Source organism: Lepisosteus oculatus, chromosome 1 (genome assembly GCF_040954835.1).
Source record: "Lepisosteus oculatus isolate fLepOcu1 chromosome 1, fLepOcu1.hap2, whole genome shotgun sequence".
Classification (NCBI taxonomy): Eukaryota; Metazoa; Chordata; class Actinopteri; order Semionotiformes; family Lepisosteidae; genus Lepisosteus; species Lepisosteus oculatus.
This window is the reverse complement of record NC_090696.1, coordinates 18,904,361-18,928,386: the sequence shown is the minus strand read 5'-3', so window position 1 is coordinate 18,928,386 and position 24,026 is coordinate 18,904,361. Positions and strand designations below refer to the sequence as shown.

Sequence of the window (24,026 nt, the reverse complement as noted above, 5' to 3'; positions counted from 1 at the left end):
CTATTTTTTTGTGTGGGAATTTTGGTGCTCACCCCCGTTTATATCTGGTAACAACAACCCCTTCGTTAATGGTGGAGCAACTAGTGTACTGGTGCACAGACAACAACCTCTCTCTTAATGCAAACAAAACAAAAGAGATAATCACTGAATTCAGGAGGGCCCACGCTGATCACTCCCCACTGCACATCAACAGCTCCCCTGTGGAGGCAGTTAGAAGCGCCAAGTTTCTTGGTGTACACATTACAGATGACCTCACTTGGGTCCCTCAATACCACCTCCCTAGCCAAGAAGGCACAGCAGCGTCTCCGTTTCCTGCGGCGACTGAGGAGGGCAGACCTTCCCCCGCCCATTCTTCCCACTCTCTACAGAAGCACCACCGAGAGCACCTTGACCAGCTGTGTCACTGTTTGGTTTGGGAATTGCAATGCTTCAGACCGCAAGACCCTGCAGCACACTGTGGAAACAGCTGAAAAGATCATTGGAGCCTACCTCCCTTCCATTTCCGCCACCTATCACAAACGCTGATTACACAGGGCCTGCGGTATAGTAGATGACCCCTCCCACCCCTGCCATAAACTCTTCACCCTCTTACCATCTGGAAAAAGATATCGCAGTGTACGGGCTAGCTCCACCAGACTCTGGAACAGCTTCTTCCGGCAGGCTGTCAGGCTCCTCAACACACTGGAATCTACAGTACTTGCACCCACTCCAATTCCAGAAACAGGGTTTAAATCCCCAGTGTGTTGAGTATATTGTATTATGTATTTGCCTTGTAATTTGCACTACAATCTGCACTTTGCACTATGTGTATCGTGTCTATGATGTCTGTCAGTGCCCTGTCTGTATTTGCACTGTGGACCAGGAGGAACGATATTTCGTTCCACTGTATACTTGTATATGGCTGGAATGACAAACGTGAACTTGAACTTGAGTTGAGGAAGGAAAGGAGAGTCCTGTTGACTCACATGCCTAATGAGCCTTACCAGAGTATGTGCAAAGACAAAGGCTGCGGGCAAGGATCAGGTTAATAAAGACCGAATTAAGAATTTTCACTTCAAGATGGCCATAGTAAAAACTCGACTGGTACATACCCAGAAGACAGGTTTGATCAAATGCTGAAAAGGTAAAACGGTTGAACAAACTATCAATACATTTCCTTACAAATTCAAATGAGTTGAAATATAACTCAGCACAGCTCAATCCGAGCGAGTTGTTCGTCTCCAGTTTCTTACAGTTTCTCATTCCGTTATTGCTATCATCATTTTTTAACGATAATTAAAAAATTATTTATTTGAAATTATTTTCTGAAATAAATCTACTACCAGAACTCAACAAAAGGTTTACGGATGGTTAAAAACGAAACGCTTGACAAATAATATTTAAAACCTAAGAATACTTTTCCCAGTTTAAGCGACGGTCCAACATGTGTTAATAACATAAAAATCTATAACTACTAAAAATTAAGAACTTTTAAATTATCCCTTTTTCCGTCATTCCGAAGATCACGGTACATCCCAGCGCTGTTTACATCAAAAACAGCCTGTTCAGTCAGACAGATGACCGCAGCCCGGCCCCGGCCAATCTCGGAGCCGCACACTGGCGCTCCTTCGTCTCCTCTCGGTTTGCTCGTCCAATAGAGACCCCGGATGGTGGTGGGTGGGCCTCGGCCATGTTGTGGTTTGAATGAGGAAGAAGCGGGAGAGCATAGTTGAGTTTTTCCGTTCCGGTTTCTCTCCTAGTTTTTGATAGGTGATTTTCCCCCACGGAGTGGGAGGGGAGAGCTGAAATATCGGAAAATGTTTAAAAATTACCGAGGAGGAAAAACGGGCGAAAAGTGAGTTCAGGGCTGTGAGAGAACAGGTTTGCTGTCCGAGGGGGGTTCTCTTCTCTCTGACTCGGGGTGCGGAGTACTGTTATACCCGGGCAGTGGTGAACGGGGGACGGGGACCTCAGAGCTTTTAAACTGCATGTGACTCAGACGCTTTTCTGGAGCTTGGGTGACTATTTATTTTTTTATCATATTTTTACTGAGTTTTAAAATGTTTAACAAAATCCGCGAGTGGCTGGGCACCGGTATCGCCTCCCTGAGGGACGGAGACGAAGTCGCGGTGGTAGCGGAGACGGATGAGGTTCGAGACGGCCCCAGGGGCAGAAAAAGATCCCTGAACTGGTGGGTGTAAAGTCACACAAAATAAATTAATCGTATGATCTTTTTTTTCGTAAATCAGTGAAGTCGGTGGGAATAGGTGATGGACTGAAATAATTCGCGCCTTTAAGCGCTCTGGCTTAGAAAAAAAAATAAGTTTGTTTTTTGGGGTTAGTTTGTCACGAAAGGATTATTACGTGAGTACATCCTATTCTTAACTAATATGCTACAACAGATCTAGATTGACCCCAAGAAAGCGGATAAGCTTGCTGTAAGCTAGGCCTTATACTATACTATACTATTATATCCAGATATTTGCTAATGCAGCCTTACCAGAGCCACCTTCTGTTTGTAGCCCTTGCAAACCGGCTGATTCTGTTTCTCCACCTGCTTTTCTTACCCCCTGGTCTTTTCAACTTGTGTTTGACATGTGTTGACAGTTGAGTTCTTTGTTAAATTCTTCTGCACCTACTTCAAAATCAAGAACAAACAATGTGCTAATGTGGGTAACATTTTTTTCCCCTCTTGACAGCTCTTGTTTTAAACCGCCCCTGTTTAAGTAGGCTACGTTAAATCCTTATTTATTCATTGCATCAAATGAACACTGCACTTCCCTGTGAGTCTTGTGCAGTTGTTAAATGCCGTATTTTTTTTTGCTCTTCAGTGTTCTGGATGGAGGCTGCACTGAGGCTGAGGACAGAGCCATGAAGAAATTCAGAATGGGTGAGAGGCTGGGTTTTTATTTTTATAGCGAATGTAAAAAAAAAAATTGTTTCAGTTTGTAGTAGATAATCAATCCAAGGTTCTCCTCTGGCTGTTCGTTGTCACACTCTGGCTGTTGGCTTTGACAGCGTGGCTCCATAGCTTGTTCCAGACTCCCACGACTCTTTGTGTAAAGGATTGTTTCCTGTTCCCAATTTTTAAATGCGCTTCACTTAGTTTCTACTAGTGGTTTGTGTTTCACCACTGGTTCTGAAGAAGTCCACTGGGTTGAGTTTGTCAGTCCCCCTGAGGGTTTTGAATACTTGAACCAGGTGCTTGTCCCCTTCTGTAGTCTTCTCAGTTCAAGACTAAACGATAGTTTTTTTTTTTAGACTGAACGCGTTGGGCAGTGGTTCCCAATCCTGATTGAGAGGCCCCCTGTATCCTCTGGTTTTCACTCCAAGTGAGCTCAAAACGATGATGACTTTAATTGAGCCGCTGGCTTGTGCACGCACTGTCTGTCCGTTTGCCAAAACGGAAGACGAACGCAGTCCCTTTTTGTTTTTGGATGCTCTGGGACTGCTTCCACCCGGCTGTGCTCTCAAGTTTTGGGCTGTGGTAAGCTGGGAGCAGAAGAGTGTCCTCGGTCGCTGTTCAGGTGGCACCCTGTGGAGTTCAGCTTTTCCTTATCTGAGGCTTATCTGAGCAGCGCCGATTGTGTGATGAGTTGCAGTGACTCAGGAGAATAGGTGTGTTCAAAATCCCTCTAAGGGTGGTGCCACGCACTGAGCATGTGTACTTTTATATTACGGACTGTTCCATGTTGTGAATAAGACTATTTTAAGAATGATCAAAAACCAACCTTTTCAGCTAGTTTGCTTGCAATTGCTCATCACGTGATCTGGAATTGGGCGGCATGGTGGCTCCATGGTTAGCATTGTTGCCTTGCGGCACTGGGGCCCTGTGTTCAATTCCAGGCCGGTATGTTCTCCTCATGTTCACGTGGGATGCCCCAAAGCTCTGGAATTCTATCCCTAAGGATATCTGAGTCACCCTCCCTGAGCTCTTGCAAATAAGATTCAAGATCTTCTTTAGAAGGATGTTTATTTAACTAGTTCTGTCTGACACTTTGCTTTCCTGCTGTATTCCAGAACCTTGTTGTAGTTGTGTAATTCCTCTGTCTCCTCTCATGGTGAGCTTTTTGTTACTGTAAAGCAGTTTGAGTATCAGCTTTTAGAGGCACTATATAAAATAAAATTATTTCTTCCTTGGGCTCTGTTTTCCTCCCGCAGTCAAAAAAGACATCCTGGTAGGTTGAGAGATTCTGAGAAAATTAGCCCTGGTGTGAGTGTGTCTCTCTCTGTGCCCTGTGGTGGACTGGCGTCCTGTCCAGTGTGGACCCCTCCTTGCATCCGTTGCTTACTGGGATAGGCTCCGGCTCCCCCGTGACCCTGAATGGGATGAAGTGGTTAGAGAATGGCTAGATGGAGAAACGAGGAGATGAAGAGATGGAGATCAGGGAGGTGAAGGAGACAGAGATCATCTCTCACTGGCTAGGGCCTGGGGCTTTCCAGCCAGCCCTGATGGATGATCGAGTATGCTTTGCCCAAGATTAGGGTAGGGTTTTCTCTTGATTTTGGCCAAGATCAAGGGTAGTATTTGTTCTTATCGGTTTCCCTTGACTTCCTGTCTCTTCCTCGTGTGCCAGGAGACCTGGTGGACACGGTGAAGCTGGCGGCGGAAGGAGTGAGGGTCCGCGGCACCAGCGTGGCGTCCTGGGTCCGAAACAACGTCAGCCCCTCGCTGAGGGCCATGCTGCCTGCCTCGCCTGGCCCGCCCGAGCCACCCGAGCCCACGCCCACCCCCACCACCTCTGCGTGGAGAGACTGTGAGGTGCGTGTGCCACCTTCCCTCGACCCCTCGACCCCGGGGCGAGACCGAGTTTCTGGTGCCCGTCAGCAAATTCCCTCCTGCCTCCAGAGAGCTGCAGGGCCTTCTGGGAACTTCAGTCTCTCTTAGTGCTCTTAAAGGATAATGGCAACTCTGTTTTTATATTTTGGGTTCAGAAAGAATCAGGATTGATGAGTGCATTTCAAACCATAATGAAAGTCAAATGTACGCAGTGATGTGTAAAACCGCCAATTTACATCACAAAATAGTCAGAATTTCCAGGAATGCGCAGCGCCATGATCTACGATTCAGAATGAAGCAACAAAACATCCGGTCAGTTGAAGCAGCCCTGATACACGGTGAACAAGCAGGCTTGTGAATTCATCTCTTTTAATCCAGTAGAATTATTACTCTTGACTTTGAGACTGTTTTTTATTGGTCATTGCCGACAAATACTACTTACTTGTCAACTCTGGATGCAGATCACGTTGGAGTATTTCTGTGGTGAAAAGTCTGCTGCACAACCTGTACTTATTCACAGCACATTGGTCATTACAGTGACTAGTGAGCAGGAAGGGCTGCTTCAAGTCACAGTTCTCGCAAACTCTTGCCCACGGCGACTATACAGTACTTTCACGAAGTTCACAATTTTAGTGCTTAATTTGTAATTTGTCTAATTAATTTATATAGTTAATGAGATTTAATAACTGGTCTGAGACATTAGGACTGCATTAGTTCCCATTTACAGGAATGAAATGTGGGCTCAGAGGTCCTTAAAACCTGTTGCAGGCATTTGGATTGTGTGGCTTTTAACTGCGGGCAGCAGTGTGGCGCATTGGTTAGGGCTCTGGAGCTGCAGGGTTGTGGATTGGAACCCCAGGTTTGAAAAAACTTTGTGGTCAAGGGGACAACAGCAACTGTAGCATTCCTGAGGAGTATATATATGAGTACCCAAGTCTGTGCTCACTGAAGCCTCTTTGGATAAAATTGTCAGCCAAATTAATGAAGCTACTACCTGTAAAACGTGGGGGGTTTTGAGGACAGATATGATATGGAATAGGGCGATCGGCTTGCCACTGCTCTACAGGGCTGTGGCTTGGGTCTCCAGCTGCTCCTGGAGAGAGTTCTGGATGACTGGATGTCCTGCAATATCATTGTTCCCCTTATGCATTCCATAAGGGAAAGCGATGCTTAATTCCCGTCTTTCTGAGCCCCGGTTTGTCTGGGATTCGCTTGAGCCTTGGTAAGAATGGCACAGCAGAGCCATTGTTTTTCTCTCACAGTTTATTTTCCCCCTGCAGTTCCCTGTGAGGACTCCTGGTTCTCTGGGAGAGACCTTTGTGGCCCCTTCACCAGCGCTGGAGTGGAAAACCACCTTTAGGCGAGGTAAGAGGCTTTTACAGCTGGTGATTTGGTGTAATAATCTGACTGTCTGACTGAGCTTTCTACTCCCCACCTCACAACCTTCATTCGTGTCATTCCCGTCTCCTGTTTGTCCCCCAAGCATGCTGAGCAGACTCAACACCTTCTTCATCAGAAAGGCTTTTATGTGTCTGTTCCTTGCATCTTCTCCTACATTTCTAATCCCTTGTGTTTCCTTGTGCTTCTCTCATCTCCTGTCCTTGTCACTTTGTTCATTTGTTTGAACTTTTTTTAACTTTTCCTATACAGTGCTTAGAGAAGATACTTTTAAAGGTACTATATTATTATTAAATAATAAGTGTAATATTGCCATCTTGGCGTGACGAATCCAAATCTGCTGGCCTGGACTTGACGGAGAACTACCGACAGCTGCGCTCTTTAAATAATTCTAATAATAATTGCTTACACTTACATAGCGCTTTTCTGGACACTCCACTCAAAGCGCTTTACAGGTAATGGGGACTCCCCTCCACCACCACCAATGTGCAGCATCCACCTGGATGATGCGACGGCAGCCATAGTGCGCCAGAACGCTCCCCACACACCAGCGATCAGTGGGGAGGAGAGCAGAGTAATGAAGCCAATTTATAGAGGGGGATTGTTAGGAGGCCATGATTGATAAAGGCCGATGGGGAAATGTGGCCAGGACACTGGGGTTACACCCCTACTCTTTTCGAGAAACACCCTGGGATTTTTAATGACCACAGAGAGTCAGGACCTCGGTTTTACATCTCATCCGAAGGACGGCGCCTGTTTACAGTATAGTGTCCCCGTCACTATACTGGGGAATTAGGACCCACATGAGCCGCAGGGTTAGCGCCCCCTACTGGCCCCACTAACGCCTCTTCCAGCAGCAGCCTTAGTTTTTCCCAGATGGTCTCCCATCCAGGTACTGACAAGGCTCACACCTGCTTAGCTTCAGTGGGTTGCCAGTTGTGAGTTGCAGGGTGATATGGCTGCTGGCACACCTGAGACTCTCCTGAGACTCGGACAGCAGTCTGCTGTGAAGCGTGTTTTTAAGCTCCTCCCCCTTTCTTTGTAGCATTGCTCCGGAATGAGAAACTGGCTGCGGGTTTGACAGATGGCAAGACGCCAGTCAGCCCCTTGCCCTGTGAGACTCACAAGACCAATGGGCACTCTGTCAGAGCGCCCCCTGCCTGCAGCCTGAAACAGCCTCCCTCCTCCCCCAAGATGGACAGGACCTTGCTGCTGGGACCACGGACTGCGCCCAGGTAACAGCACTGATTAGCAGGGTAATGGTTGGGGGACCTGGGGTGCTATCTGTGTTGAGTTTGCATGTTCTCTCTGCGTGCGTTTTTTCCACCTGCCTTGTACCCGTTGCTTGCTGGGATAGGCTCACATCAGTGACTCATGTCCCCTCCCGGGGGGAGGGGGTTCAGTATGTGCGCATGTGCTCTGTGGACGTACCTGACAGGAGACTTGGCATGGCTTGGTGGTGAGTTGCATCTCCTGCTGACACCACCGCACGCCATTGAGCGCCTGGCAAGCCCCACCCCTCCATGCCACTGGAGCACTGCAGGTCCAGGTTAATTGGTTTTGACCTCTGAGGTCATGTCAGTAACCCGATGAAAAGGCCAGTTTGTTAATTCGTGGGTACTTATGCGACAGACCCACAGGATGGAAATCTGCAGGGCAGTGGTACGTTACTCAGAGTGCAGATCGTGCTTAATTGCAATGAAGTTTTACACGGCATTAAGTCAATGAACAAATAATCTAGAAGAAAAAAGGTACTGTGCTCAGTGTGAGCTCCTCAGAACAGTGATAATAAAGGGTCCTGCAACGTGAAGGTGTCACGCCCAGGGCAAAACCTGTAATCCCTAATAATCTTGATGTTGATGTTGCTCTCCAGTATTTGCAAACTGATCCCAATTTTATCTTCCATGTTTTGCAGCTTGTTTTGATACTTTTCACTGATTGTTGTTGCGTGGGGGTATGGATAATGCCTGTAATTAATTTTTGTTGTTCTAGAAAGGGACTTCCTCCCAGCCCCACACTCTGCGGTCCCTAGATGAAGTGTCTGTTCCCCTTTCTCATGCCGAGCTCTCACTGGCTTCCTTCTCCCTTCTGCAGACCGTTGTCCTCCTGTGCAGAAGGGGGCAGCATGGCAAACCAGTCTTACACCTCCATGTATGAGAAGACCTTCCCTATCCGCGTGGTGCAGAGTCCACTGCGCCGCCGTGGCATCCTCCGCTACCGCCGCTCCGTCCAGCACTGCACCGCCCAGGAGGTGAGGCGCCAGCAGCGCGAGAGGGCACGGGCTGATTCTCGCTGGGTTTTTTTAATGCTTCCGGGGGCAGCCTGCAATTGTGAGTGCCCCATCAAAGATATTGTCCTTCATTTGACCAGGACGTAACCAGCACTGCACTGCGTAACCCAGGCTCCTGCTGGCCGACCTTTTAACTATCATAACTGGTGTGCCAGGTCGGTCTGTATCGGTGCTGCTTTTTTAATCTGTCTGGGTGATCTATTGCTGTGTATTGTTGTGGTTCCTGACAAATTATATTTAATAAGAACAGTGAGGGCTACATGATGGCACAGTTAGCATTGCTGCCTTGCAGCCCTGGGGCCCTGGTTTCAATTCTGGACTTGGGGTGCTGGCCGTGTGGAGTGTGTATGTTCTCCCTGTGTTCATGTGGGTTTTCTCCCACAGTCCAAACACGTGCTGGCAGGTTAATTGGCTTCTGGGACAATTAGCCTGGTGTGTGTGTCTATAAGCCCTGTGATGGACTAACGACCTGTCCAGGGTGTATCCTGCCTTGTGCCTTTGGCTTGCTGGAATTAGCTCTGGTCCCCATGACCCTCAGTTAGATTAAGCAGTTTGAAAATGTATGAATGGCCCATATAACTCATTAGATAGAACCTAATAGACCCCACTGTTTCTATTGGCCATACTCCCGACACCCTTTGTGTAAGGAATGTTGTCTCAAAGTAATCTTTTTGATAGTGCATGAAGTAATATTCTTCTAATGAAGGGGGCGCTAGGAGCTGCACTAAGTGTCCTGCGTATGCACAAGTATGTATTGTGAAACAAGTTCATGGTTGGCTTTCGAATCGTCATGACAAAAGTTAGCTTCTATGAATTAATACCAGCTAGGTAGCTGAGAGCTGCCTTAGCTGGACTGCAAACTTGCAGACAGTAACTCACCAGAGCTGGAGTGTTGCACCCCTGCACTAAACCCACAAAAACGAGATGGCAAACAAGCTAAGGACATGATCTATGATGTGCACTACGGAACTTTTTATTAGTGAATCCAGAAGTATTTTTTCCTCCTTTGGCTGTTCTTGGTAGTTAGGACTGTCGCTAGTTGTAGTGGTTTGATCCTCTGCTGGCAGGGGGTGCGGAGTCTGTTCCTCTGATAAATCCGTGTCCTCTCCTCCCCCCCCTCCAGTCGGTGTGCGAAGAGGAGAAAGAGGTGTACCGGCAGCTGCTGGTCTTGGTGTCCGGGGGGCTGTCCCAGAATCCTGGCTCCAGCATGGGCCTGCGCTCGCACCGGGACCTGTGAGTACCGTCTCCCCTACTGGGGCGCGGCCGAGAGGGGCCGGACCGCTCCGGCGCGTGGCTCTGAGACAAGCCCATCCAGAGCTGGCTCCTGTCCTGACCTTCGCCCCTCTCTCTCTCTCTCCATCAGGACCAGTTTCCTCAGCTCCACGCGCCGCTTGTACCAGCGGTCAGGCTGCACAGGGGAAGGCGAGGAACAGCGGTCGGAGGTCCCCAGCAGCCCCCCGAGTCCCTCCAGCCCCAGGGCGCTGTCCAGCGGGGGCTCCAGCACCCTGCCCAGCCCCGGAGCTGCCTCTGGGGACCTGGAGAACCCGGCCTGGCCCTTCTCCAACCACGTCAGCCCGGGGGCGTCCCCGAGCCAGCCCGTCCCAGAGCCTCCCGCTGCCCTGCAGGACAGCTCGTCGCAGGACACGCAGTCCTCAGGTGGGGGCGGGGAGTCTGAGCTTGTGAAGCGGTACAAGGGTGTGTCTGCTGCGGACAGATTCAGACTTACAGTCATGGCCTGTAATCATACGGCCGCACTCCCCACGTCAGCACGATGTGCAGGTCTCCTCGAGATTAACATCAGCAGCTGCAGGTCTGCAATTAAGATTTAATTCTGCTTATTTAACCCTCGTCCCGAGGCCTTGTGCTGCTGCTGCTGCAGTGCCTCCTAGGTTATCGGACTGAAGAGGCCCTGTTATAGAGCAAGAGCACGTTGCTCGTCTAGTGCTGAGAGTTGACCCGCTCTCCAAGAAACGCAGCTGCTCGGGTCAGATACCATTGATGAAGTCTTGCCCGGAAAATTAATTTTTTATACAATATGTCTGCCGACGAGCATGACACCACTCAGTACAGTGAGGCTTTCTTCTGCTTTGAAATTGTACATCAGGAAGATGGGTTCCATACTTCCATACGTGACAGAAGTTGGTTTCGCTTTGTATGGTTTTTTGAAGCACACAAAGAAATATATTCTGATCATAATTGTAAGGGACATGCACCAACAGTTAAAAAGAAAAAAACAGCTCGGTATAATTCTGTTAGAAACCGCAAACTGTAGTACTGGGTTTTGACAGCGGGTTGGTATTGTGGGAAATTCTTCATCAGGAGCAGCAGGGCACAGTCTTGTGCAGGTTGTTTTTTCTGAGCTCTGCACGACAGAACAGACGCACTGCAGAGGGCTCCCAGCTCTTATATACAGTACAGACTCTGACAGACGTTTATTTCACACTTTTGAGTGCAAGTCCTGTCTTTTGATATATGATTATTCCTTCTCTTAACACCCTATAGAAGAAAATTAGTTGCTGCAGCTGTACAAGCAAATCATTTTTATCCTGTCTCAACATACATTTTGTTAAAAGGTTAAATACACAGATCCCAGCAATTATTCTAAAGCCTTCCACAATATGGTTAGGTAGTAATATAGTAGTGCTGGATATGGACAATATACTGTATAGTGTATATGTCCCTCTTCAGTTCCCTCAGAACTGAATGAGGAAGACCAGAAGCTCCAGCTAACTGTATCCTGTCTTTACTACTCCTAATTTACCTGTTACTTGTGTCTTTGCTTGAGACTTGTTTCATGATAATCCCTGAAGGCACTTTTGAGCTTAAGTTGTCGTCTTTTAAAGGGTCTGCAGTCTGTGTTCCAGTCGTTATTAATTTAACTGTAGACTCTATAAAGTTGGGATAACATCAATCTTGTGCTGTTGAGAGTCGGCATCGATAAGCCTGTGAAATCAGTGCCACAGTATCACTGTGACAGCAGACGTATAAGACTAGGAAATGCATGAAAGACAGGGTTGACTGCGGTGCTTTCTTCTCCAGCTCAAGACTCAGACTCGGTCATCTTCGTGAAGGAACAGCAGCCCAAGAGGGAGGACAGGATGAGGTACCGCGCTCTCCAACGTTTTCTCATTAGTTTCTGGATTTTGTCGGAGTGTCCGTTTTAACTCCTTGTTCCTGATCGTGTTCCCGACCTTTTCCCTGCAGCGTGCCCTTCTTCCACACGGAACTGTGGATCAAAGAACTGTGAGTGAGATTTTTGGGGGAATTTGAATGTCTTTGCCCGCCATATCTCTGTCAGTTGTGTCCTTGTTCACAGAACGGGCTTTGATGCATAAAACCTTGCAAAAATATCCACTCAGAATTCCCTGCATTCATTCCTGACTTATTTTTTTCACTCTCCCGCTGTCCGGCAGGACGAGTGTGTACGATTCTCGAGCGCGGGAGCGGCGGAGACACATCGAGGAGCAGGAGGCCCTCGCCGCGCGTCTGCAGAAACAGGTAGGTCGCCCCTGGAGAGCTCTCTGTAGGGCACTGGCGTAACCCCTGTGTGCATGTCCTGGCAGCTTTTCTTCTCTTATTTTCTTAACCTCTCTGACCTCCTGCCTCTTGACATCTTGACGTCTGTCTCTTACATGCAGCTTGGCTTCACCTCTGTCATGTATTCTTCCATCTGTGCCTCCTGTTTCCTCGCCTGCCTGTGTGAAAATCCTGGCTTGTGACCCTCTCATTCTCTGCTTCACTGGGTCCATCGTTCTTGCCTTCCTCTCTCTCTGTCTAGCGGCTGTCTGCAGAGGGCCGCCCAGGCCAGCCGCCAGTGGAGCTGCACCTGCGCGTGCCCCTGGAGAAGGAGGTTCCCCTGGCGCCTATCGTCGAGGAAACCAAACCAGTCAGGGAGGAGCCCGAATTCCCTGAGCTCACTCAGGTACATTGTGTGGGCACAGTCACTGTATACAATTCCTGTAACGCAATGGCACAGTCCCTGCACTGGTAAGAGCTCCAATATTACACTGGCACACTGTCCCTGGTAGGAGCTCCAGTATTACGCTGGCACGCTGTCCCTGTGCTGTGCTGGTAAGAGCTCCAGTGTTACGCTGGCACGCTGTCCCTGTGCTGTGCTGGTAAGAGCTCCAGTGTTACGCTGGCACGCTGTCCCTGTGCTGTGCTGGTAAGAGCTCCAGTGTTATGCTGGCACGCTGTCCCTGTGCTGTGCTGGTAAGAGCTCCAGTATTACGCTGGCACGCTGTCCCTGTGCTGTGCTGGTAAGAGCTCCAGTATTACGCTGGCACGCTGTCCCTGTGCTGTGCTGGTAAGAGCTCCCTACATTATACTGACACAAGGTCTTGGTTCTGTAGCGGGACTTTGTCATTGTACAATATTACAGAAGATCACTATACTGGAGTTATGTGGTGTTCAGTCACATCTATGTGTGAGACTCTGCTCTCTCCATGTTTTAAGCTGTTGTTTTCCTCCCCTCCCTGCGCCCCTCTCTCTCGCTCACCAGTCGATGGAGGAGGAGGTGACCAAGGCGTTGCGGGGGGGCAGTCAAGACGAAGTCCTGAGCGAGGGCTTCAGGCTGACCATCACCCGAAAAGACCTGCAGACCCTGAGCCACCTCAACTGGCTCAACGACGAGGTACTGCCACCGGTCCAAACAGCTCGTTTGTGCATGCAAGAGGAGACAAGGGTGCTCACCTTGGCCCTGCAGGTCAACTACCCCGACCTTGTCTGCCTAATTGAAGTAGTTAACTGCACCCAGTTAACCACTGTACACTTGGGCACGGTTTGTGACGAGGTGAAGAGATCTCACAATCCTCATGCTCTGTTATGGAGTGTTGTTTAAACCTGCAGACACAACAGGGCTCTGCAACAAACAGATCGCATTTAGATGTTGGAAGATGTTTTCCTCGTGTAATGTGACATAGTTGGAACTGAGGAACTGTCCAGCTGATGTAGTAAGGTTCTCATGCAGTAACAATGGTGCCTCTGTGATGCCTCTTGGCCCATTCGGCCCTGATTATGATTGAAAGGCAAGACCAGCTCGTCACAGTAGACACAGGGTGAACATATAAATCAGTTACTTCCTGTCCTACATCTACACGATACGTGCCAGAAAGAAGTTTCTATCTGTTACTCATTATTTCTTCCACACGACTAAATCTGAAAAATGTTTTAATGAAAAGTCTTTACTTTTTTTGGCGATTAGACATTTAGTCCTGTGATGAGATTTTGTTCTGGATTGTCCGATTGAGTTAAATAAAGAAGGGCAGAGGCGAGGGTGCCTGGTTTGACTTGTGACTGTGCGCCCCCCCCCCCCGTATCCTCAGCCTCTCCTCTCTCTCCGTGTGCCCCCAGGTGATCAATTTCTACATGAACATGCTGGTGGAGAGGAGCAAGCGCCCGGGCCTGCCCTCCGTCCACACCTTCAACACCTTCTTCTACCCCAAGCTGCGCAACGCGGGCTTCCCCGCCGTCCGGCGCTGGACCAAGAAGGTGGACATCTTCTCCGTGGACATCCTGCTCGTGCCCATTCACCTGGGCGTCCACTGGTGCCTGGCGGTGAGTGAGACCCCGACCCGTCGACCGTGACCGACGTGCTTCGTCCCCAGAAGTGAAGTGTAAACGTGGAGTTCTCTGAATCCCGTGAATGTAGCAGGGGGAGGAGTTTGGTCTCTGTTGATTTGGTCCGGTTGTTTGATTCGTCGATTTTAAACTGCAGGTGGTTGATTTCCGGAAGAAGAGCATCGTGTACTTTGACTCCATGGGAGGAAGCAACGACGAAGCCTGCAGACTATTGCTGTGAGTGCTGGCCCTCATTGGAGTTTGCAGAAATGCGGCAGGATTGTCCTAGGGGGATTGTTATCTGTTCTGGAGGCCATTGCTCCTTTTAATGCCGTCGGTTGTTTGAACAGCTTGGAACAACATCAGTTGTTCTAACATGATTTCAGCCTGGGTGGCCTTTTGTGCTTTTCGTTCCATTTATGACTTAAAAAGAGGGGGTGGCAAGGGTGATTTATTATGATCAAAACTGCAAGTACAGACTCTTGCCTAGCCTGTGTCCTGTTGTCTAGACTGGTTGTTCCCAGTCCTGCTCTTGGATGAAAGCCATGTCTGCTGGTTTCATTCCAGCTGAGCTCTGAATCTTGAGTGCTAATCAATGACTTAATCAACTGGCTTACGTATTTAAATTTTAGTTAAGTAATTCAGCTTGTCTAATAACTTAATAGCTTGTTAATTGATCAATTGATGTTGAACGGGTGGGGGTCACACAGTATTGGACACGCCCACCCGCAAGGGGAGTGGTGGTGTATTGGACACGCCCACCCGCAAGGGGAGTGGTGGTGTATTTGACACGCCCACCAGCAAGGGGAGTGGCGGCGCATCAGGTTTACACCCAGGATATGACTGCCTTCTGCAGAGGTCCAGCTGGTTAACATTTCAGGCAGAATGAAACGCAGAAATCATTACAGGGTTGATGCCAATAAGAACTTCCATTTGACCTCTTGAGAGCATTGAAAGCAAATTTACAAAAATGTCCCAGATGAAAGCTGTTTAAAATAACTTAGTTTAAGGAAAAAAGCCTCCTCCAGGACCCAAACTGGGACCCCCTGATCTAGACCAGGAGTTCCCTACTCAGGTACTGGAGACCAGTACACCTGCTGGCTTTCATTTCAGCCCAGCTTAATGATCCAGTTGAAGCCTCAGTTTAGCTAACAGTAAGCTGGCTTTGAATATTAACAAGTTTTTTTTCTCCTCAAGAGTTTGGATTTCATTTTATTCCTGAAAAGCAGTAGGTTAAAGGTAACCCCCAACATGGTTAAGAGCTGAAAACCATTCAAACAGTTCATCCTGTTTTTAAGTCAATTAAGAGGATTAGTTGTGTACCTAAGAGAGCGTAGCTGGAAGCAAATCCAGCAGGTGTGTGTAAGCCCCCAGCACCAGGACAGGGAGTCCCCTGGTCCAGATCTTGGTTACAGAGGCTGACGGTTCCGTATCTGGTCCTCACAGGCAGTACCTACAGCAGGAGAGCCGTGACAAGAGGAACAAAGAGCTGAACACATCGGGCTGGGTCGTGCAGAGCAAGAAGCGGAATGTGAGTAATAGCATCTTCTCTCCCGTGAGTCTGTTCAAAGTGTAGTGTTAGGGGTTCGTGGTCAGTGCTGGGATGCGTTCTTAGTGACCCTCATGGGACCATGGTAAATCACACTGACCACAGCCCTCCCAAAGAAATGGCCAACTGCATTCTTATTTGTTGAAGCCTGAATGATGTGATTACAGTAGAGTCGTGTTTTACATGGTAGTTAGGTTCCTGACATAGTCTGTATACACAGAATTGGATATGATCAAAATACCCTCCTTAGACTCGCTATTCCCCTCACTTAAGCAAGTAAAATCACTTGTAGGTATATTAGTATCTGTACGTATGTAGTTTAAAGTATTATGAAAAGTGTAGTACAGCAAATAAACTACTCTATGGTATACAAAATAGATCAAGTAAAATCAGGGAACCCTCACCATAATCTTCTTGTGACGATAAATATGAAAGGAGTGTGCAGCTGATGACAGTCCCACCCCTTAATGTGTTCAAAATCTATATTTTAACTCCAAGTCAGGCACTTTTCTTGATTTGCCTTTCCCCTTTGTATTTGTTTTGGGTTTATGAGCCCTTCTGAGGGTGCATGTCTCACCAGATTTGAATTTGGGGAATTTCCCACATTTTTGATTTTTCATTATTTTTTTCGGCGCTGATCTCAAACTCTCGAATTTGCATAGCATATTTTGCATAAAAAGCAAGTGTGTTTAAAAAAAAAAATCAGAGCCCTTTGAAACTCTGTTTATGAGCATGATTGATTAGTGCTGTATTTATCCTTCGAAAGGCAGTCAGGGTACAGTAATACTGTAATGTAGGAGTTACAGTGTTTGTCCTGTGGTACTACAGTAACGCGTCTCCCCCTCCTACAGGAGATCCCTCAGCAGATGAACGGGAGTGACTGTGGAATGTTTACCTGTAAATATGCTGATTACATCACCAAAGATAAGCCAATCACATTCACGCAGGTGAGCATGCCCAGTGAGATTGAACGTTAGGGTTTCATGGTGAGCTGTGTTGTTACTTGCCATGGAGTGCTGTATGTGTGAAATCAGGGTGGAGTGACTTGCCATGAGCTGATCTGAAGTTTTCTAAATCAGTTTGAGTTGTTTAACCAAGAAGAAAGCATGCTTAATTTTATTGATATGGGTTGGAGCGGTGGCTCTGTGGCTAAGGATCTGCGCCTGTGGCTGAAAGGTTGCCGGTTCAAATCCCGCAGCCGGCAGAGGAATCCTATTCTGTTGGGGCCCTGAGCAAGGCCCTTAAGCCCAACTGCTCCAGGGGCGCTGTACAATGGCTGACCCTGCACTCTGACCCCAAGCTTCTCTCCCTTTCTGTGTATCTGTGTCTCATGGAGAGCAAGCTGGGGTATGTGAAAAAGACAAATTCCTAATGCATAATGTTTTCTTTCCCAATCCCACAGAAACACATGCCATATTTCCGGAGGCGAATGGTGTGGGAGATCTTGAATCGGAAGCTTTTGTGAATTTCGGGAGAAAGCACCAAGGCATTCCTAAATCTGACATGGGGTGTAATGGGACGGAAGACTTGGGAAGGACTTTGACTTAATTTCCCCAAAACTCTACCCAGCTCCCTCTTTTCCTCCTCCCTCAGTTCCTCCACAACCTTAAGACAACTGACACCTTCCCACAAAAGCCCAGACTGGAGCACCCGATATGTTTTTCAGATAATGGCCGACCTCCTTCACCACTCAATTCTGCTCCCAAGGCATTTGTCCTGGGACGATCTGCCCCTGCGCATCAGTGTGGCTTCTCGTTTAGCGCTCCTGGGCGGCTGCTGTATTTCAGCGTGGATTATTGGGTCGGGCGGTGCTGAAAAGACTTGAAAGGGAATTCTGGGGCCCAGTGGGAGGCACTACAGAAGGTCTTCTCAGATGTTACTCTCTCCGCGTTTGTTATGGGGGAAGAGCAAGCCCCCCCTGTTGTTCTGTGGAGGAGAGGAAAAGATTACAAGTACTCAAACGATCTCTAGTGCTCCTTAAGGGTAAGCGCGACAAGCTGATCTTCCCCATTCTTCGCCCACATGGGGCACGGTAAACCACCAGTCGCTGAGGTTCCATTTGATTTGGTGGCTGGTTTAGCCTGGTTGGCGGGGAAGAGGAAGTCGGCTCCGATGTTGAGAGCTCTTCATAGGCAACATGAGAATGGGAGTTGCTATTACTCTTCCCCTGCCTGGGAATGTCGCCGGATTTCTTCGTCCAGGTCTGTTTTCTCCCACCGCGTCAGGTGGAGTCTCGTGGTTTCGTTTTTTCATCTCGGACAGGGGATCCTTTGCAAGCAGTCGTGGGGGGGGGGGCACGTGCAAGGAGTTTCTATCGGTGAGCTTCGGAGGAGTGGGGAGGGGGGAGCGTGGGTTTGTGTGGCCAGAGTGTGACGAGCACACAGCTGACGGGATGGATGGAAAGACCGCTTGTGAACACGGGCCCAACGGCAGTGATGGAGACCGCAGGAGAGAAGAGCTCTGCTCTTGTGACTGTGTCCAGAAGATCGGAAGGCAGAGACCCCGAGGCAGTAATTAAGAATTGACACTAGAGGAATAAAAGCGAACTGCTTACTTGTCATCTGTCTGAAGTGGCCGCTCCTCCCTTCAGGTCACACCTGGTGGAGTCCACCTGAGCCAGGTGTGGTCTTTAAACTCACATTTAAGTCTGGACTGAGCTGATGGCAACAGGGGATGGAGAACACTTGCTCCTGAATGAACTGGCATAGCTTAAGGACTCCACACAACAGCTGAAATAATTTCAGAAAGTGTCTTGTTTTTGTTAAAATTATTTATTGAAGTGATATGCTTGTCACCAAGCAACAACAAATGTAAAATTCACGATAAGATACTGAAAGACCCAATTGCACATTTGCATTAAGGGGGCACCACATGCAAGCAAACAGCAATAATGAACCCGTAAGGAGAACTAGAGAACATATCGGCTAATGCTTTTTGGAACAGCTGCTCCTGCTTTCTTGCCTGTGATGATTAAGTGGTGCTATAAGTCATGCTTGCTTAGTGTTGATTACTGATTTAGTGGGGACTTCAAACACCATCTCTCGTATGGAGGTGGGTTGCAGAAAATGTGCAGGATTGTGTGAAGACAGCCTGCTCAGTGGCGAAAGACTTGGGAAGCCTTTTAGTCAGTAAGTAGTTCCGTTAAATGCTCTGTATCTCAGGTGGGCTGTGCCGTGAGCAGAGTATTACACAGCACTTGTTCACGTTCTACTCGGCTCTCTGTTAGCCTGGAGCACTTTGCCACGCTGGCAGGTCTTCTGTGCTGCCTTCCATTCTGTTTCCACAAAACGCAAAAACCCAGGAATTCTTTTATCCAAAGCTTATCCTTTGATTTTGTTTCCCTATGATTTGCTTTAACCCTGGACTTGCCTACCTAAACCCCTATTTGGTAGTACCAGAAGAGTGCGATTTAGGGCCTGTCGAACAATTGTTTCAAATTCTGTTCTACACTTTGCTTTCTGCATTTTCTGATTTCTGAATTCACTCCTTGTCACTCCTATTGGAAATGTGTGACCTGGTACCTATACCGGGTTCTACCTATGCTTCATAAGCCCCGTGCTCCTTTTTTCTCAACACTGAAAGTGTGAGCTACCTCACACTGCAGCTCAGTATTAAGTTATGAGTCAGGGGAGCCCCAGTCCTCTAAGTCGCCTAGTTTCAAAGACTGTCAAATAATTGATGAATCAAGCAAGTCAGCTGTTCAATTAAGTAAAATCTAAAGTGGGCTGAAGAGTAGTTAGATGATCTCGTAACAAATTTTAAGAAATGATCAGTTTAAGTGATCGCAATGGAATGTTTCTAAGTCCTTAGAAACTGGTGCTAGAAAAGTGAAATTGGTGATTTAAGGGTTACCTACAAACCCTGTTGCACTGGGCTTCTCTGGTACCAGGATATGAGTCTTAAGAGACCTATAGGACTAGGACTGGCATTGAAACACCTGCACCTTCATTATGGCGATTAATTAACTTCCTGGACACCGTCACAGGGACGCACCTGTAGTGACAGGCCCATAAAGACATGCCCACAAGGGGACATCTTCAATGACAGGCCCATAAAGACATGCCCACAAGGGCACACCTACAATGACAGGCCCATAATGGACACATCTGCAATGACACATCCATAAAGACATGCCCACAAAACAAAAATGATCTTCAGCCTGAGTTGCTTTCAGTTAGAGATCAATTTCGGATATTTCTCCTTGTCTATTGCCATTGGCATAGAGTTGAAATTTGTTCAAGACTGATTGTTACTATTAAAAATGTTTTTAAGGAAAAACGTTTTTAGAGCATTTTGCAAGAATTTACAAATTTTGTATATATTCATATGTATGTACTTGTTTTTTCTTTATTTAATAAGACATTTTGTACCTTTTATTATTGGTTTTGTATCCAGGGAAAATCCTTCTTTGTAGAATTAAAAACCTTAAAAGGCAACTTGATTAGTATTGTTTAATGCTGCCTTGTTATCTCGATAGAATCTCTTCCCAGGATGAGTGTGTGGATATTTTAAGGAAAGCTTTGCAAAGCTCCCCTCACCCTACAAGTACGAAATGCTTTTGGATTCGTAAAAGAAGAACGTAGGCTCCCCGGTAGATCGGCGCTTAACAGGTCACTTGAGCTGGAGGGGGTGTCACCTGTTGCGAGTTCCCCGCGCTATCGATCGATTACATCTGGGTGCAAAAATCATCACCCCCACCCTGGACTCGCGAGATGTTCCATTTCACGATATGGGGGAAACCCATTGGGTAAAATATTATTGTAACGATTACTATATGGACACATACACGGCTAGTGATGCTTTTATAGCTAAAACCGGCTCTGATTTTAACAGAAAAAAATATATAATTGTAAGAACTCAAAACAACAGCAGCACTCACAAGAAGGTTAAAATCTGGACCGGTCAATTTAATGACTCTCCCCCTCCTGGACTCAGAATGGACTTTTCTGCACTTTACGCGCCGAAAACGGTTTTTTTTTGTTTGCGATTTTGTTTTGTGATGGGTATTCCTAATTTACATCTGAAGACCTCTTTCTGTGAAGAGGTTGTTGCAGCGATTACACAGGGAAAATTAAGGTAAAAAAATCTCTGGCTATTTGAAGTGATGTTTTAAATGGTTTATATTAGGTAATTCGTGGACCGTATTTGAATTTTATATAAAACAAAGATAAATGTTTTCATATCTTACTCAGTATCTTTCGTCAACGGTAACGATGTCTTACAGACAGGAGTGCACATTTGACTGAATTTATGTCTAATGTAATTAAAGCTTTCACATAAATGTTACCTTAAGCTCAAGCATTTCCAAAGCCAACCAGTATTGTTGGGTTACATAGAATATCATCCCCAATATTTTTTAATTAGAAACTAGTATAAACTAATATGTTTGGCGTCTGATTAAATATGTTGGCAATTTCCTCTTTCAGATTCAAAAACTGGTTTGAGACCAGAATTCGACGTCAGTGGTTAAGGCCGAGGTCAGCTACCCATGATTAAATCTAGTTGAAGTAAAGTTTAGGAATGCAGCTGGGTAAGTGCAATGGGACTCTTGCTTATACGCAGTGTGACAGAAGCTCAGCAGGGCTGGGCCGGGTCAGTACTGGGATAGGGACCTCTGAGGAAAACCAGGTCACAGCTGTAAGTGGTGCTGGTGGACCAGTAGGAGGTATTCCTCCCTCTGGACCAGAGTTTCCAAACCAGTGGCCCAGTATGGCCCAGTCATTTAAGGTACCATGGCACTGTTTGTTAGAGTAGGAGTGTGTATTCCGCTCAGTTCCTTTCTGGGTTTGTACAGTCTGGCCTCCCTTAATTCAAGTGTGCAGTGCGGCTGCTGGTGCAGAACGGCTGCTGTGTGTCTCCCTGGGGGGGCTGCCGGTGCAGAACGGCTGCTGTGTGTCTCCCAGGGGGGGCTGCCGGTGCAGAGCGGCTGCTGTGTGTCTCCCAGGTGGGGCTGCCGGTTCAGAATGGTCACTGTGTCTCCCAGGTGGGGCTGCCGGTTCAGAATGGCCTCTGTGTCTCCCAGGTGGGGCTGCCGGTTCAGAATGGTCACTGTGTCTCCCAGGTGGGGCTGCCGGTTCAGAATGGCCTCTGTGTCTCCCAGGTGGGGCTGCTGGTTCAGAATGGCCTCTGTGTATCTCCCAGGTGGGGCTGCCGGTTCAGAATGGTCACTGTCTCCCCCAGGTGGGGCTGCTGGTTCAGGATGGCCTCTGTGTGTCTCCCAGGTGGGGCTGCCAGTTCAGAATGGTCACTGTGTCTCCCAGGTGGGGCTGCCAGTTCAGGATGGCTTCTGTGTCTCCCAGGTGGGGCTGCCGGTTCAGAATGGTCACTGTGTCTCCCAGGTGGGCTGCTGGTTCAGGATGGCCTCTGTGTGTCTCCCAGGTGGGGCTGCCAGTTCAGAATGGTCACTGTGTCTCCCAGGTGGGGCTGCTGGTTCAGAATGGTCACTGTGTCTCCCAGGTGGGGCTGCTGGTTCAGGATGGCCTCTGTGTGTCTCCCAGGTGGGGCTGCCAGTTCAGAATGGTCACTGTGTCTCCCAGGTGGGGCTGCTGGTTCAGAATGGTCACTGTGTCTCCCAGGTGGGGCTGCTGGTTCAGGATGGCCTCTGTGTGTCTCCCAGGTAGGGCTGCTGGATGAAATGTGTTCTTCATGAATGTGAAGTACTGTGGGAGCCTTTGGGATGAAAGGTACTACATAAATGCAGTTAATTATTAATTATTAAATTTCTTGAAATGTAAGAAACCGTAAACATGCACAAAAACATTTTTTTATTCAAAAAAATCAAAATTGACATATCAAATTCATAGTCAAACCGAAAGAAGGAAAACAAGCTGTGATTTTTTTCATGTCTAAGAACTAAAAGAATAACAAAGAAACCAGCAAGTCTTTTTTTATGGCACAATGACGAAAAATGTAACATACAAAACTGAAGACATTTTCTCCTTAACATTTTTGTACAAAGTGAGTTTTTGTATAAATAAAAAAAAACGGTTTAAAAGCAGCTGTATTGTGATAGATGAGCCAGTTGTTTTATTGTTGAAACCTGAAGGAGAATTGTGTGTTTGGCAAAATGTACTGTGTAGATTGCAGGCAAATCGTCTTTCCTTTTTAGTTTGAGTAAAACTGAATTGTTTCCAAACTAATTTTTATTTTTTTCCCCAAAGAAACATGGTTATTAAATGCTCATTGATATACTCTTAGTTTTGGGCTGGAATATAATTTGGTCTCCAACTTCTCTTTGAAGGGAAACAGTTTCTGCTATTTAATTAAACTGTCAAGAAGTTTCCATGCATTTGGTTATGGTTGCTAGATGCTTGGAAATATTAGGATGAATCGTCTGATATTCCTTAAAGAATACCTGGCCGCCCTACAACTAAATTCAGAATCCTTTACCGAATTCTTCATCCTTTCTAATGAGGTGTCTAGAGTGGGGTTCTTTTGTGTGGCTTGAACATAAAACATCACAAATAAAAACGTTATGAGAGAAATTTCAAATAGCAGTTCCATGTCCCCTGAGCTGTGGGCTTTAAAGAATCCCGTATCTCGCAGCTCCCCACCTCTTCCACACTGTGACGTCATACAAGCTGCAGATCACCTCTAGGGCCTGCAGAGAAAGGCACTACATGTGTTTAATGTGCAGGTTGTTCGTTCGTTCCCAGTTTCAGTCGTTTGAGGAGTGGTTACATGCTGGCTGAAATCCCCCTCCCTGGTGCTTGGGCTGTAATGTGCAAGAGACTCTGTGGAAGTTTACAATGCCTTTCCTAAAAGCAAACCGGCAAATGTATTGGTAATAGTTGACAACGGATTATTTTTTTCCCCCATGGGGGGGTTTAAGGGATCTTTACTTAATAAGGGGTCACGACATCTGTCCGAATAAGGATCCGAAAATTAAATGTAAAACCCCTCATGGTCACATCGTAAAATTATATCCTCTTAAAATCCCAGCTGTGCTGGGAATCAGCACCTCGACTGTGTAAGAAGATTAGACTACAAATAAAACTGATCTTGGCTACGCGCATTTCATTTTGGTGATTATGAGCAACACTCTCTCCTGAGGGCTGCTTAAGATGAATGCATGCCAAAAACCTCATTCTAAAGAAAATATCTAAAAAACAGTTGGACATCCATAAGGCCTGATTGGTTCAGCGCTCGGAGAGAAATGCAATGGAACGTAACCGGAAGAGACCGGGCCTGAGCATCTTTGCAGCTCAGAGAAACTACCTTGTGCGCGACAGGACCTTTCTACCTACTACCTTAGATAAGAGATAAGATCACTTTATAAGCCCTATACAATTTCTTGCATTAGGAATTTGTCTTTTTCCACAGACCTCAGCTTGCTCTCCATGAGACACACAGACAGGGAGAGAAGCTTGGGGTCAGAGTGCAGGGTCAGCCATTTATATGGCACCCCTGGAGAAGCTGGGGTTAAGGACCTTGCTCAGTGGCCCAACGGAGTAGGATTCCTCTGCCGGCCG

At 47.3% G+C, this 24,026-nt stretch overlaps 1 protein-coding gene and 1 long non-coding RNA gene across 2 annotated transcripts in view; both read left to right on the top strand.

Annotated features, from left to right (window-relative positions):
• The first annotated feature begins 1,774 nt into the window (after positions 1-1,774).
• On the top strand, positions 1,775-19,991 carry senp1 (SUMO specific peptidase 1). The gene is made up of 18 exons (XM_069186730.1): positions 1,775-2,170; positions 2,811-2,869; positions 4,557-4,741; positions 6,040-6,124; positions 7,203-7,392; positions 8,252-8,408; positions 9,571-9,680; positions 9,811-10,103; positions 11,487-11,550; positions 11,652-11,690; positions 11,861-11,945; positions 12,226-12,369; positions 12,949-13,080; positions 13,800-14,003; positions 14,164-14,243; positions 15,453-15,537; positions 16,407-16,502; positions 16,958-19,991. Exons 1-18 carry the CDS (start codon positions 2,040-2,042, stop codon positions 17,018-17,020), a joined length of 2,202 nt encoding a protein of 733 aa, XP_069042831.1. The 5' UTR covers positions 1,775-2,039; the 3' UTR covers positions 17,021-19,991.
• Positions 19,992-20,667: 676 nt separating this feature from the next.
• The window catches only part of LOC107077025 (uncharacterized), a 29,745-nt gene continuing 26,386 nt past the window's right edge, over positions 20,668-24,026 (top strand). Inside the window, exon 1 of the long non-coding RNA XR_001478154.2 lies at positions 20,668-21,085. This is a non-coding gene — a long non-coding RNA (uncharacterized lncRNA). The remainder of the gene's footprint in view (positions 21,086-24,026) is intronic.

Bases quoted from the DNA above. Each gene is read 5' to 3' on its own strand.
- senp1 (XM_069186730.1), top strand. From the start codon at position 2,040: ATGTTTAACAAAATCCGCGAGTGGCTGGGCACCGGTATCGCCTCCCTG. The intron at 4,742-6,039 runs GTGCGTGTGCCA...TTCCCCCTGCAG, and splicing joins CTGCGTGGAGAGACTGTGAG to TTCCCTGTGAGGACTCCTGG. The intron at 14,244-15,452 runs GTGAGTGCTGGC...TGGTCCTCACAG, and splicing joins GAAGCCTGCAGACTATTGCT to GCAGTACCTACAGCAGGAGA.